Below are 14,002 nucleotides of genomic sequence, written 5' to 3' on the forward strand. Positions count from 1 at the left end.
TAACCTACGGGTGGTATTACAATTTGCATTAGATGGTGTGCCAAAAATTAAGGTTACTACCATAAAAAATCTCAAACTAGTGCCCTCACGATGCATTTATTCCCAAATTAATTTTCATCTCAGCAGGAGGCTGATCCGCTTGACAGACTGCACATTTAAAAGTCCCGGGGCTTTGGTTTGAAGGAAAATCCTTAACTAGCCTGCAGTAAAAATTACAGAACATTTACAGAAGAGTTAAGACTACCCATCCTTGAACTTCCCCCATCAAGGCACCAATCTAAATTCACCATAGCTTTTATATTTCAGGACCTATTATGCACACAGGAGACCTCTATTTAGCATGAACATCTCGGCAATCTATGACTTTTAACAGAATAATGTAAGCAGTCAAAATGGCATCCTTTCACTTCTCCTTCGTGCTCATGTAGTGTAAACCGTCAATATGAGCAACATTATCTTTACATGACAAGGCCACTAGCACAAATTATTAGAAAGCAGTCCAATATAGTGTTTTGAAATAGCCATTGATGTTTCCTTCGAGATTTTGCCTATAAATTTGCCAACTAGTGATTCCATAGATGAAAGACTAACCCTGATGACAAGACATTGATAAAGTAACCTTTCCCGTAACATGACATTCATGAGTTGGCATACTTCCCATATTCATCCTCAAAAACAGCATATTATCTCCAATGGAAACTCCACCTTTGCAAGGGAAAATAAGTACATCAAATATATGTTAAAAGGATCACCTCTCCGCCAGCATTGCAGAACCCTCTTCAAACAACTCCTCCACAGCCCCGGCAGCCAAAAGCTTACCGGTAGCTTTATTCGCACTCTGGGACTTCTTCCCTGACAAAAATGCACTGAGAAAACTTTGCTTCTTTTTTGGTGTTGGAGGTATTACAGGGATGTCGGATGGGATATCAACAACCAGGCAGGTTGTATCATCTTTCAGGCCTCTTGACCGAAGTGCCTCCTGAACAGTAGAACAAACATGATAACAAATGTGGAGAAAAGTCATAAAATTCCACATATTTTAGAGATCGCATAGGGAATTACCTTAACCACTAACTTTGCAGCTAGTTCTGCTGGTAAACCTCGACAAGACTCGGCAGCAACATCAGAAGATAAAGCATCCCAGATACCATCAGAAGCAATGATGAGTCTTCCCCCAGCATTTGAAAGCTGTAACCAGGAATGTGGTTTTTCAACTTCATCATTCTTAAAATTTCAAAAAGAACAAGCCAATTCGACCAGATCATCTCACCTTTACTTGCTTAACATGTGGTATTGGCACAATAAATTCACCTACATCTGTGTCACCTATCGACCTTGAAAGGCATAATCCACCAGGCCAACAACGGAGGGGGCCAACCTGCGAACCATGATATAGCAGGTAAGGACAGGGATTCTCTTTTGTTTGGGTTTGATGGATCAAAACGCAAGCAATCTTGTACCTCATTTCCACCGAACACATTCAGTCTTCCCACTTCACCGCCACTTGCAGTGACTCGTTCCCTCTCTTCTGCATTCTCTTCAAGCTGATGATCAACAGTCAAGAGAGAAACCACACCTCCCTCTCTGTCCAATTTGCATCTAGAATCTCCCACCGATGCAACATTACTTGTCCACCATCAATCACCACGAACGTTACTGTCGTCCCAGAAGTTTCACCTGTCACGCAATGAAGGTACTAAGGTAAGAACAAATGGATAGCCTTTCAATAAAAAGGACAAGATGGTAGTAACATGCCTCTATGTTGAAATTCTATGTCAGTCTTGACAAAACCTGCAACAAGGGCCCTTGGAAGTGCTTGAAGCCAGTCATCTCGATTAAACCCTTGAGGGATAGCACTTAAAACGTTAGTGTCACAGGCCAAGCGTTTCCTTAACCTTGGAACAACCTGTGCGGCGCCTGGCAAGCAGAATTTGCCAGGCCAGCCTTCCTTCTGTAACTGTTCCAGCGAATAGTTACGATGAGTGCTTCTTCGTACGAAATCCTACAACACCCAGTTTCGCTCGAGCGTCTAGTCCATCAAGTGAGACAGCAAATCTCTTTAGGCTCAACAATTGGTTTCAGCTTGCCATGGCCTTGTTAAAAGAGCGGCATTAGCTCCCAACCAGTTTATGCACGGGAGGCCAACCCCGCCTTCAGAACTCCTAAGTGATATAATTCTCTATCCTAGAACTTCTAGCATCAACCGTCCCGATACCACTCCCACAAACCAGTTGTGTTCGTTCATTCTGCCTCCTCACTCTTCACTCGATAATCTCAAGCACCACTTACAAGTGTCACGAGTACGAGAGAATTCACGAACCGTGACATTAGCAATAGGTTCTCCTTTACAAAGATGGCAGCTGATATACCATTATGTCTGAAATATTTGCGCCGAGAATAGTAAATTGCTGCAGGTGCCATTAAATAGGAAAAAGCAAAATGGAGGTATGCTATCTTTGAGAATATAACACAAAGATAAGGAATAAACAAAGAAGAGAGAAAAGGACAATTTCAGTCCCGGAAACTATTTAACGTGACGTGCACTTCACTGAGCCATATTAGCAAACCAGAGCATAACTATTTGACATTTTCAACTTAGGAGCTGCTTGCACTGTGCTATAGACAAATTCTGGTTTTTACTTAAAATAAGCATAAGGGAGCTACTAAAGGAATATGAAAGGGTTAACTGATAAAGATGCAACTCCTCTAACGAAAGATATCACGAAAAGTACCGCAAAACACACAGTGGCCGAATCTTCTTAACCCTTGTAAGAAAGATGTCTTGCTGTTAACTGGCCGAAGAAATTCTTCACTGATTTAATGTTCTATTACAGATCTCTCTCTCTCTCTCTCTCTCTCTCTCTCTCTCTCGCTCGCTCAATATTAGGTGGGACTACATTCAAGTGCGCTGGTCATATTGCCAATTTATTTCTATGTAATTGTTGAGTATATGTGACATCAGAAGCTCCATCAACTTTTTTGGTTTGTGAAAATTTGCCGCATTGTTTCTCTTTTTAATCATGCTTGCAGATCATCAGCTTTACCGCCCGATTCCAAACCTGGATAATTTTAGTTTTGGAACTGAGGAAAGTTGCATAGTTATCTAAAAAAGCCATAACCTTGGATTTCTATGCAAAGCCCCGTTGTCAGTGAGCTGTACATTTGAGTTTGCTTCTCTTTCTCCATAAGTTAGATTGAGCTCGCTGAACAATGATATGGTCTGATAGATGGCTAGTAATCTTTTCTTTTTTGACGTTGGCGAGCTGCTTTTTATCTGCTTTGTTCGGAGTTGATCTTTGAGAGGACTTCTACAATGTTACCTACAACTTCATATTTCGTGAGGACTGTGAGACATAGCGCATCAAATATGTTTTTGTCAGGGTCTATGATAACTCGACAGATGGCATCTAGTTTAATTATTTTGAATGCTTTAGACGTGCACTCTAAAAGATCAACCTAGGAATCGTGGCAACATCTTAGCCTTAATGGCCACCAAAAAGCTTTATTTAAAGCTTCTCACCATTTTTGTTGAACCTTCGTTTTTGCCTGAAATTATCATAGCGTGTTTATTTATTGATTGGACACTGCTCTTGGAAATTGGGGCCCTCAAAAGGCAGGTGACCCCATTAAAATTTCTAAACAAGTGGGACTGGCGGCCCACCTCTTTTATGATTTAGTGTCCTGGCACGTGTCATCTTTGGGATATTGGTGAACCTGGAAAAGAGCACCATTGTAAAAAACTTGCTTCGTCTTCTTCCTGGAGCACTTGTTACTGTCATCGTTAGAAACATCACAACCCGTGTCCTTCGATGAACCGAACCCCAATTTCCGTAACGTTCTCAGTTTTTTCGATGCATATACACATTATCTGGACCATCAGGAATACCTTATGCCCTAAGACGAATAATCTGGAAGTTGGTGGTTACCGGATGGTGAGTACGTTCCAATTGAAGTTGGGTTGATCGCAACATTCAACTGGAGAGAAAAGTAGTATGGATATGAACAGTTTACTCGCATTAAGATAAATATCTGCATTTTATGTCCTCTCTCTCTCTCTCTGTTTTTCTATTTCTTTCTCTTTCCAATCATGTTAATTACAGTAAGATTTTTATTTCTTAATCAGTTCCAATTGACTGATGCCATTGGTGTCCTCAGACCAGATAGTGGGAATAATGACAGGACAAGTAGAAGGATTTTAGTATTCAGCAGGAGTTTCTATTGGTTGAATGTTGGTACGGATAAACTGTCAACCCACTAATGACATTACAGATTCATGGATTTGAAACTAAATGACTACCTGCATTATTCCGAATTAGTAGCCAAAAACACTGACAGGTCTCTAATTCTAGTGATGATTGGACCAGCTAAAACTGCACTACAGATGAAATTTTAAACAATAGCCCGTTTTGATCGTGCTCCACAATCCCTTGCACTCTCTTACAAAAGAGATTGCTATATATAGAGTGCCTTAGCTCTGAGCTTTCCATGTTCTAAACACTTGTTTTTCACTCACTTCAGCTTCTGTTTGAGGATGGAGCTTGTGATATTTCTCTTGCTCGTTTCAGTGGCCCAAGTGTCATCTCTTACTCCATGCCCTAAATGCGGCAGCATGGAGGTTCCATACCCACTTAGCACAGATGACAGCTGTGGGGACCCTAGGTACAAGGTGTACTGTAAGAACGGAGGCCTAGAGTTTCTGTCGGCTGGAGGAACTTACTATGAGGTCCTCAGCATTGACCCTAGTGCTGACAAGCTTATCATAAGTCCCCCCATGATACAGAATAATACATGTTATTCTTCTGACCTTAGTGTAGGCGGCTTGAGTCTGGATGAGAACTTGCCATTTAACATATCCACTCACAACACTGTGATTCTGCTGAATTGCTCGAGCAACATCCTTCTTTCGCCATTGAATTGTTCTTCAAACAGCTTTTGTAGGACTTATGAGGACAATGCGGTGGAAGCAAGAGGGTGTAGAAACACCCTTTGCTGTCATTACTTGAAAGATTCGGCCATGACCTCTCATAGAATTAGGATTAGGGATGGAGGGTGCACTGCTTACACATCCGTGGTGAATATTGAGCCTAGCAATCCAGTCGGTTCATGGAATTATGGTATTGAGCTGCAATGGGTCCGCCCAAGTTGAGGTTTTCTGTCAAGGTGCAGACCAAACGCAGTACTGTGTAATTATTTAAAAGGAGGGGTTTAGAGTCTGTAGCTGTTGCTTCTTTGCCACGGTATCGTATCTCCTCCCATGCATGGTAAATTGTCAATCGAATGATGGTTGCATGTTCTGTCATGTCTTGTTATTGGTCTGTGTTCCGTATCTTCTGTAACTGTCCATGCTCGGTTAGGTGCTGAGCATGACCTTGTAATTGAATAAGTGAGTAATAATGTCTTCTTGGTCTCCTAGCATCAATCTCAATTTGGCTTTGTTTGCTGTTTGCCACCCATGCTTCATGGTCACTTCTCTCTCTCTCTCTCTCTCTCTCTCTCTCTCTCTCTCAGGCTTACTCAGTAGCTCGAGTGTGTAGAAATACAACTTTCTACCATCAAAGCCAATATGCGTGTGCGAAAGAAGAGATCTTTTAGATGGCAAATAAGGCTCAGAAATATGCAGTTACGGTGTCCCTTAGATAGTGTTCTGCTAATGATAGTTTTCTTTGGTCCTACCCAATATAAATAAACAACACCACTGGAATTTTCCAATAATTTTGATGAAGGAGATTTAGACAGAGAAACATAAAGAACTGACATGACAAGAACATATTAAGTTCCAATTTTACTAGTCACTTGTAAAGTTAAAACCGACATTGTCCTACAAGCAGTATTACAATTTGCATTGGACGGTGTTTCAAAAATTAAATTTACTACCATAAAAATCTCAAACCGGTGCCCTCATGATGCATTTATTCTCAAATTAATTTTCATCTCACAAAAAATCATAAACTAGTGCCCCTTATCCAAATTTGCCATCTCTTAACATTTTGTCAAATGTTCTATATGAATGTGCAAATACACGTGGGAGACGACTACAAGACAGATTAGACATGGAGAATGACAAATCAGATGTGGAGAATAATATACATTTAACAAGATATTGGATAAAATGCAAACAAAGGGTTTATTTGGATTATAAATACCTGTTTGAGATTTTTAGTGAGATGAAAATTGTCAAGAAATATGTGTCATAGAATATTGATTAGGGAATTTTTTTACAATATTGTCCTTAAAAACAACCGTTAACCTGCCTGACACTAACAGCATGATTTGATGCCGGAATCATTCAATCTCATTCAAACTTCGTACCATATCAATTTTAATACGAAGACAAGCTACTATGTACTGTGTTCAACCAATATGGTTAAGGTTAAATTTTAGGTGACACAGAAGAATCTTAGGCCCAAATATTCTTTTAGCTGGATTCTGTGTATTCGAAAGCAAAATGTGGCTCAAGCAACTTCCTTCTTACCGCCTCTTTCTTTCATTCTTTTCGGACTTTTCTTCCTAGTGGAAAGTCAACTATACGCCTGTATGTATAAGTTAAAGCGTATCAAAACGAATAGATCTATAAGTGATGCAGATCGCATTGATTCTGCTATTTTGAAGTCTCAACATAGGCTGTCAAGCTGAGTCAAAATAGACGTACTTTTGCCATCTTTACATAAATTCCATAAAGTGAAAACAAGAAAGAGAAAAAACAAAGTGTAGGAACATCTCGGTACAGCTAAATCAAATGGGTGCCACATTATGAATAACAGTCAGTCACTATTCTAAAAACATACCTAACGGCAAATCGGCAATTTCAAGCGACAACCATATCAAAGAAAAGGTGAAAAATTGGTAAACGTTCTTAGCGCCACTTAAGTAAATATGAAGTAACAAAAAAATCTGGATTGCTAGAAACCATAAAAGAGAAACAAAGGGGCAGAAAGACAGCAAACTAATGAAAGCGAGATTTTGTATTATAGCCAGAAAAACCCAATCAAAGGTCTTACTATTCAAGCTTCACTTCTTTACACACGAACTTGAGATGTTAGCAAGCAAACTATCACGACCATACTTAACAAATTCGCTGCGTCTTCTTAGTTAGTCAGTCCAACAGCTGAGCACAAACTGGAAATCAAACATGGACACTTGCAATCTCAGAAAACACCTGCTCCTCTATCTCAACTCTCACACGTTGACAATAATCACCACCGAAACAGGAAAACCAGGCGCTGCTCACACTGCCAGGGAAAAAAATCATATGACTATTTACTATACCAGACAATTTGCTATGAGGCCACCAAAGATCTGCTTGGCTTTTTTCCTTCCATGGCATCTTTCTTCTTCCGACAAATTGTGCAGAGGAATGGCCCTTCGCCTGACTTTGATGTGGGGGAGAAAAAGGATCCAGAATTTGCTGTCAAGTTGTCAGCAGGAGGCTGATCCACTTGACAGACTGCACATTTAAAAGTCCCGGGGCTTTGGTTTGAAGGAAAATCCTTACCTAGCCTGCAGTAAAAATTACAGAACATTTACAGAAAATTAAAACTACCCATCCTTGAACTTCCCCCAGCAAGGCAACAATCTAAATTCACCATACCTTTTATATTTCAGGACCTATTAAACCTCTATTTAGCATGAATATCTCGGCAATCTATGACTTTGAACAGAATAATGTAAGTAGTCAAAACAACATCCTTTCACTTCTCCTTCATGCTCATGTAGTGTAAACCGCCAATATGAGCAACATTATCTTTACATGACACGGCCACTAGCACAAATCATTAGAAAGCAGTCCAGTATAGTGTTTTGAAATAGCTATTGATGTTTCCTTCGAGATTTTGCCTATTAATTTGCCAATAAGTGATTCGATAGATGAAAAATTAACCCTGATGACAAGACATTGATAAAGTACCTATCCTGTAACATGTTTGAAAGATTTCATTTAGTTTTGGTGCAAGGGTAGCTTCATGAGTTGACATACTTCCCATATTCATCCTCAAAACAGCATATTATCTCCGATGGGAAACTTCACTTTTGCAAGGAAAAATAAGTACATCAAATATATGTTAAAAGGATTACCTCTCCGCCAGCATTGCGGAACCCTCTTCAAACAACTCCTCCACAGCCCCGACAGCAGAAAGCTTACTGGTAGCTTTATTCACACTCTGGGACTTCTTCCCTGACAAAAATGTACTGAGAAAACTTTGCTTCTTTTTTGGTGTTGGAGGTATTACAGGGATGTCGGATGGGATAATATCAACAACCAGGCAGGTTGTATCATCTTTCAGGCCTCTTGACCGAAGTGCCTCCTGAACAGTAGAACAAACATGATAACAAATGTGGAGAAAAGTCATAAAAATTCCACATATTTTAGAGATCGCATAGGGAATTACCTTAACCACTAACTTTGCAGCTAGTTCTGCTGGTAAACCTCGACAAGACTTGGCAGCAACATCAGAAGATAAAGCATCCCAGATACCATCAGAAGCAATTATGAGTCTTCCCCCAGCATTTGAAATCTGTAACCAGGAATGTGGTTTTTCAACTTCATCATTCTTAAAACTTCAAAAAGAACAAGCCAATTCGACCAGATCATCTCACCTTTACTTGCTTAACGTGTGGTATTGGCACAATAAATTCACCTACATCTGTGTCACCTATCGACCTTGAAAGGCATAATCCACCAGGCCAACAACGGAGGGGCCAACCTGCGAACCATGATATAGCAGGTAAGGACAGGGATTCTCTTTTGTTTGGGTTTGATGGATCAAAACGCAAGCAATCTTGTACCTCATTTCCACCGAACACATTCAGTCTTCCCACTTCACCTCCACTTGCAGTGACTCGTTCCCTCTCTTCCACATTCTCTTCAAGACGATGATCAACAGTCAAGAGAGAAACAACACCTCCCTGTGTGTCCAATATGCATCTAGAGTCTCCCACTGATGCAACAGTAATTGTCCACCCATCAATAACCACGAATGTTACTGTCGTCCCAGAAGTTTCACCTGTCATGCAATGAGAGTATTAAGGTAAGAAGAAATGGATAGCATTTCAATAAAAAGGACAAGATGGTAGTAACATGCCTCTCTGCTGAAATTCTATGTCAGTCTTGACAAAACCTGCGACAAGGGCCCGCGGAAGTGCTTGAAGCCAGTCATCTCGACTAACCCCTTGAGGGATAGCACTTAAAACATTAGCCAATAGGTTCTCCTTTGCAAAGATGGCAGCCGAAATGCCATTATGTCCATCAAATATCTGCACCATGAAATAATACTAAATTGCTGCAGGTGCCGTGAAACAAAAAAATGCAGAATGGAGATATGCTATCCTTGAGAATATTACACAAAGATAAGGAATAAACAAAGAACAGAGAAAAGGATAATTTCAGTCCTGGAAACTGTTTAACGTGACATGTACACTTCACTAAGCCGTATGAACAAACCAGAGTTTAGTTGCATAACTATTTGAAATTTTCAACTTAGGAGCTTCTTGCACTGTGCTATAGACAAGTTCCTTTTTTCTCTTGAAATAAGCATATAGAAGCTACTAAAGGAATATGAGAGGGTTGGCTGATACAGATACAATTCCTTTAACGAAAGATATCACGAAGAGTACCGCAAATACAGAAAATGAGGTTGATGGGTCCCCAGCAATCCTCTCACAGTCAGGTTTTGTCAAAAAGTAGTCCTCCCCTTTTTTCGCCAAAGCGGCCTGTCCATACTTCACGAGAGGCTTCTCAACTTTCCCACCCCGAAGCTCACGACCAATCAGAGTCGCAAGCGGGACAAGAGGAGGTTTCATCCTTGATACTTCAGCCTGACTCATGTTCTACAGTTTGGCATTTCGCAGAAACCAATCCTGAAACCTGAACATTCAGAACAATTATTTCAATAAAGAGCACTCTGCACATCAGTCTCTCGACAAGCCGACTAATTACGATTATTGCCACAAATATATCAAGTCGCTTCCGTTAAGAAACAACTAAATAGATGAAATTCCATCTCCCAAGGTCCAGACCATAGTCTAGTGTAAATAAATCAGAGTACATCCACATATTTGCAGAAGAAAAAACGGACACGACTAACGGAGGAACGCCATTATACCTAAAGCGAAAAAATGCCAAAAGGTTTGCCACTTTAAGCTGCGATTAGCTTGGTTTTCAAGAGTCCCGACAGTCTAAACACGCTTTCGCAAACATACACCGGTAAAGGACTAAATCAATGCACCGAGTCGACGAATACGACATTCATCTACCGATATCTTCAGCTCGGCGGGGCATTTGAGCACTTGTGATTCGACACCGACACGGATCAAGGCAAAACGAATGCACACACCATACCTAAAGCGCCTAGAAAGTAGCTCACTTTGAAAAACCCTAACGCATCAGGAAAAGAACACTCGAACCAGAAACAGACCCAAGGGCCTAAAAAAGAAATAAACACAAAAATCACAGGCAAGACTCTCAATGCTCTTCAATCTTCACCATGCGAGACATTATGCTCGAGAGACATCGCCTGACGAAATGAATACCAAAAATGTGCTCCAATAGAGAGGCGAACGACACGGAATTTACTGAACGAAGCAACGCCGTCAAATCAAAACCTAACACCTCAATCGGACAATGCGAGACGAAAAAAGTTCGATCCGACCGCACCAACCCGCGCCGATCTCTCTCGACACCGCCCCCAAACGACTCGACACCAATCTCTCCGGCCGAGCGACGAGTACCGGCGGCGACTGACAAAATTGCAGACTCTCAGCGAGTGACTCGAGAGACGAGAAGAAGAAGAACAACAAGAGAACTCCGGTACTCCTCTCTCCGGGCGGGGCCGGGGGCGGGGGGAGGGAACTCACATTGCGGAGCCAACGGCGTTCGTCAGTGGGCCGAGCCGCGAGATTCCGCCATGGGGAGGGCCCGGAATGTCGCCGCTCAGAGCTCCCTCCGCCCGCCCTGCGCATTCGCTCGTGCCGCCGCGGGGCCCATCGGCGGCGGAATCAGGGGAAGCAACCGTCGCAGTCGCAGTCGCAGTCGCAGTCGCAGTCGCAGTCGCAGTCGCCGGCGAGCGCCGCCGGAGGAGGAGGCGGAGGCGGAGGCGGAGGCGGAGGCGAAGGGGGAGAATGCCGGCGACGGCGAGAGCGAGGGAGGATTTCGCGGCGGAGGTGATTGGGGAGAGAAAAATCTAGTGAGAGAGAGAGAAAGGGGGGGGAGCAGGACGGGGCGATTTCGTGCGGGGGATTTTGATAACGACGGTTCGCGTCGTGATCGTAGTTGTAACCAGCTCAAAGGGGGCGCAGGCGAAATTACTCCGCTGCCCTCGGTCGTCCGGGGTTTTTGCCCCCGCTTGCCACTGCTGTGCTGTGATCGAAAAAGGGCCGAGCAGCGACAATCTCGAACTCTTTTTTGGGAGCGGAAATAATGATGTGATTTGTGACGTGGTCCCTCCATCTTTAATTTATTTAATACAGATTCTTAAATTTTAATCTAATGCTCTTCTTAAATTTTTTATTTTATTAATGTGGTCCCTTCAAACTATTTCCCTGAACTTAAATTAAAAATATTTTTATGTAATTTGGGGATTAGTTTGAATATGTACAAAAATTTAAAGATTACATAAAATAAATTAAAAATTCAATTATCATATTATATAAATTCAGAAGTCGTATTGAATAAATTAAAAATTCATGAATTACATTATTATTGAATCAAAATTCATGAATTATTTAGGTCGTTTTCCCTTTGAGAGTGTGTTAAATAAATTAAGATTTTAGATATTAATTAATAAATCATTGAGTATTTATCTATAAAGGAAAAATGTTGGTTGATCAAGTAATAAGAACAGATTAAGCCGATTAGCTCTTGTACATCAGTAATTTTTTATATTATGCTGCGAAATAGAATGAGCCATCAAAATAAAAAAAAATAAAATCCAAGAAAGCAGTGGAATTATTGCCCCTGAGAAGTTTCCGTATCCCTGTCTAGAATTGTCATTTTAGGGGCAGTTGACTTTTAATAAGCCTGAATTGTAAGCCACCAAAGGAAAATGGGATTTTCTTCTTATTTTTTAATTCCACGTATGTTAGACACGAAATTATTAAGTAGCAAGAAAGTGCCGAGACGGGGGGCTGGCAAAAAATCATTAGGTGGGTTTTAGACTAAACCAAAAACAAGCAAAAAAAAAATTGATTAGGTGGGTTAGCATTAGGAATGCTCAGTTGTCAAACCTAGACTGATTAAAAGGCCACCTAAACATTTTTCAAATTATTTTAATTTTTTTGGTCGAATCATATTATCTTACTTTAAGGGGCAAATGGCACGGAATAAGTCAACCGGTGCCACCAGAATCATCAATATTTAGGTTTTGATTCTGATGTTAACTACAAATGGAATTCCAACTTGTTCGAAAATTCCAAAAAAAATAAAACGATACTTATAACATAAGCTTGAGGGAAAAAATTAAAACAAGCAAAAAAAAATGTATTTTTCTTTTCCTTTTTCCTTTGTCTTGAACATGCTTATAATAATTAATGATGCCTCCCGTTGCCGAAAGGAGGGGATTTTAAATTAAGCAAAAAAGAGTCAGGAAAAGCCGGCAGGTGGCGACAAAAACGAAACCAACCAACGAGCGTTTTAGCGACGGAGAATTCGGAGGAGGAAATGATAATGAAGGGGGCCCAAGTAAAAACCCAAAAGCAAATGTCGTCGGTTGAGTCGACATTAAGGACAATCCGAAATCCTCCCTTTCTTAGGTCCTGCCGCCTTCGAGGTCGATGATGCCCTTTCCCGTCGTGATCCTCACATTTCCACGCCGAAATCATGGCCGTGCCCTGTATCGTGATACGTATTGAAATGAAAACGTGTTAATTATATGTTGACTCGATCGGTAATATGAGAAGAACGGTCCATTCATTAAAACTTTTGTTAGAGATAGAAAATGAAAACGAAATAGTGGAAAGACTATCGTCGCTTATTGGCTGCTGAAGGCAAAATAGGTTGGGTTGTTACCCAAATGGCTGAAATAACGTTAGATCGACGAATGATCCATCCAGTAACATATTAATTAAAATTTTGAAAGATAATGTGATTATTTCTTGTGGAGAGTTTCAATGATTATGTATATAATGTATAGGCCTAATTCCAAAAAAGCATAAACTTTAGGTCAAATGACATTTCCAACTTAAACCTTTTTTTTTTTTTATAATCTCATATAGATTCATCAACTTTCACTTCAATTCTAAATCTAGCCCTAGCTAGATTTAAAGCGCTCTTCATCGTCGTCTTTTTCAAGCCATGGCTTGAAGTATAATGATGAAACTACTTATAGTCTCATGCATTTTACCGACAAATCAAAAAAATGTTCAGTTTGAATCTCTTCAGCATATATCAAGAAATATCATGGACAAGATTCGCCAAGCTCAATACGAGAACCCTTATTTCGAAACCAGCCCAAGCCCTCCATTGAAAACTTCGAAGTCGGTGTCGAGTGGACATTAATCAATCGATCTAATTTAATTTATCCGGCTCTAGTGACGGATTTCGTTGGGAAGTACAATGAAGAAAACCCTAGTGCCGTGCCCCACCAAAATCCTCACAACAATCTACAAAATCTCAAAACTTTAGGCAAGGAAGGCGTGACTCAAGCGAAAGATAGTAATTCTTATTGAGACAAAAAAAAAAGACTCGGGCCAGAATTGTGGCTCAATATGAAGTCCGTGCTTTTTTGTTTTGTTTTGGAAATCAGTCCAAAATATATAAATATACATATGTACGTGTGATACATCGCCATTATGTACAGTGAAATGTAGTGAGTTTGGTGGGCAAAATGACCGATCCATCGATGATGAATCCTGGAAAAAGTGGTGCGGCCATTTTCGCATGGCCAGAGCGTGTCGCTCTCCCGCCATGAAAAGGACACTCCCATCCCATGTACATTTTCCTCTGCCTTTTCTCTACGCAAAATCCAAGGGGAAAAAGAAAGGCCACTTTTGCGGATATATGTCTTATCCCCCG

The 14,002-nt window shown here is 40.8% G+C and overlaps 3 protein-coding genes across 3 annotated transcripts; 1 reads left to right on the forward strand and 2 right to left on the reverse strand.

Moving 5' to 3' along the window:
* Nucleotides 1-748: 748 nt before the first annotated feature.
* LOC104417297 (probable protein phosphatase 2C 5) lies at nucleotides 749-1,830 on the reverse strand. Its single transcript, XM_039300234.1, has 6 exons — nucleotides 1,792-1,830; nucleotides 1,628-1,696; nucleotides 1,461-1,544; nucleotides 1,271-1,378; nucleotides 1,063-1,188; nucleotides 749-979 (listed from the first exon to the last, which is right to left on the reverse strand). The coding sequence occupies exons 1-6, from the start codon at nucleotides 1,828-1,830 to the stop codon at nucleotides 749-751; spliced, it is 657 nt and encodes a 218-aa protein (XP_039156168.1).
* A 2,308-nt stretch (nucleotides 1,831-4,138) lies between these two features.
* LOC104414651 (wall-associated receptor kinase-like 20) lies at nucleotides 4,139-5,447 on the forward strand. Its single transcript, XM_010025803.3, has one exon. The coding sequence runs from the start codon at nucleotides 4,532-4,534 to the stop codon at nucleotides 5,144-5,146; it is 615 nt and encodes a 204-aa protein (XP_010024105.2). The 5' UTR covers nucleotides 4,139-4,531; the 3' UTR covers nucleotides 5,147-5,447.
* Nucleotides 5,448-6,944: 1,497 nt separating this feature from the next.
* LOC104414650 (probable protein phosphatase 2C 5) lies at nucleotides 6,945-11,243 on the reverse strand. Its single transcript, XM_039300469.1, has 8 exons — nucleotides 10,849-11,243; nucleotides 9,610-9,859; nucleotides 9,078-9,249; nucleotides 8,766-8,999; nucleotides 8,593-8,699; nucleotides 8,385-8,510; nucleotides 8,071-8,300; nucleotides 6,945-7,497 (listed from the first exon to the last, which is right to left on the reverse strand). The coding sequence occupies exons 2-8, from the start codon at nucleotides 9,817-9,819 to the stop codon at nucleotides 7,278-7,280; spliced, it is 1,299 nt and encodes a 432-aa protein (XP_039156403.1). The 5' UTR covers nucleotides 9,820-9,859; nucleotides 10,849-11,243; the 3' UTR covers nucleotides 6,945-7,277.
* Nucleotides 11,244-14,002: the final 2,759 nt, after the last annotated feature.

Source organism: Eucalyptus grandis, chromosome 8, assembly GCF_016545825.1.
Source record: "Eucalyptus grandis isolate ANBG69807.140 chromosome 8, ASM1654582v1, whole genome shotgun sequence".
NCBI lineage: Eukaryota > Viridiplantae > Streptophyta > Magnoliopsida > Myrtales > Myrtaceae > Eucalyptus > Eucalyptus grandis.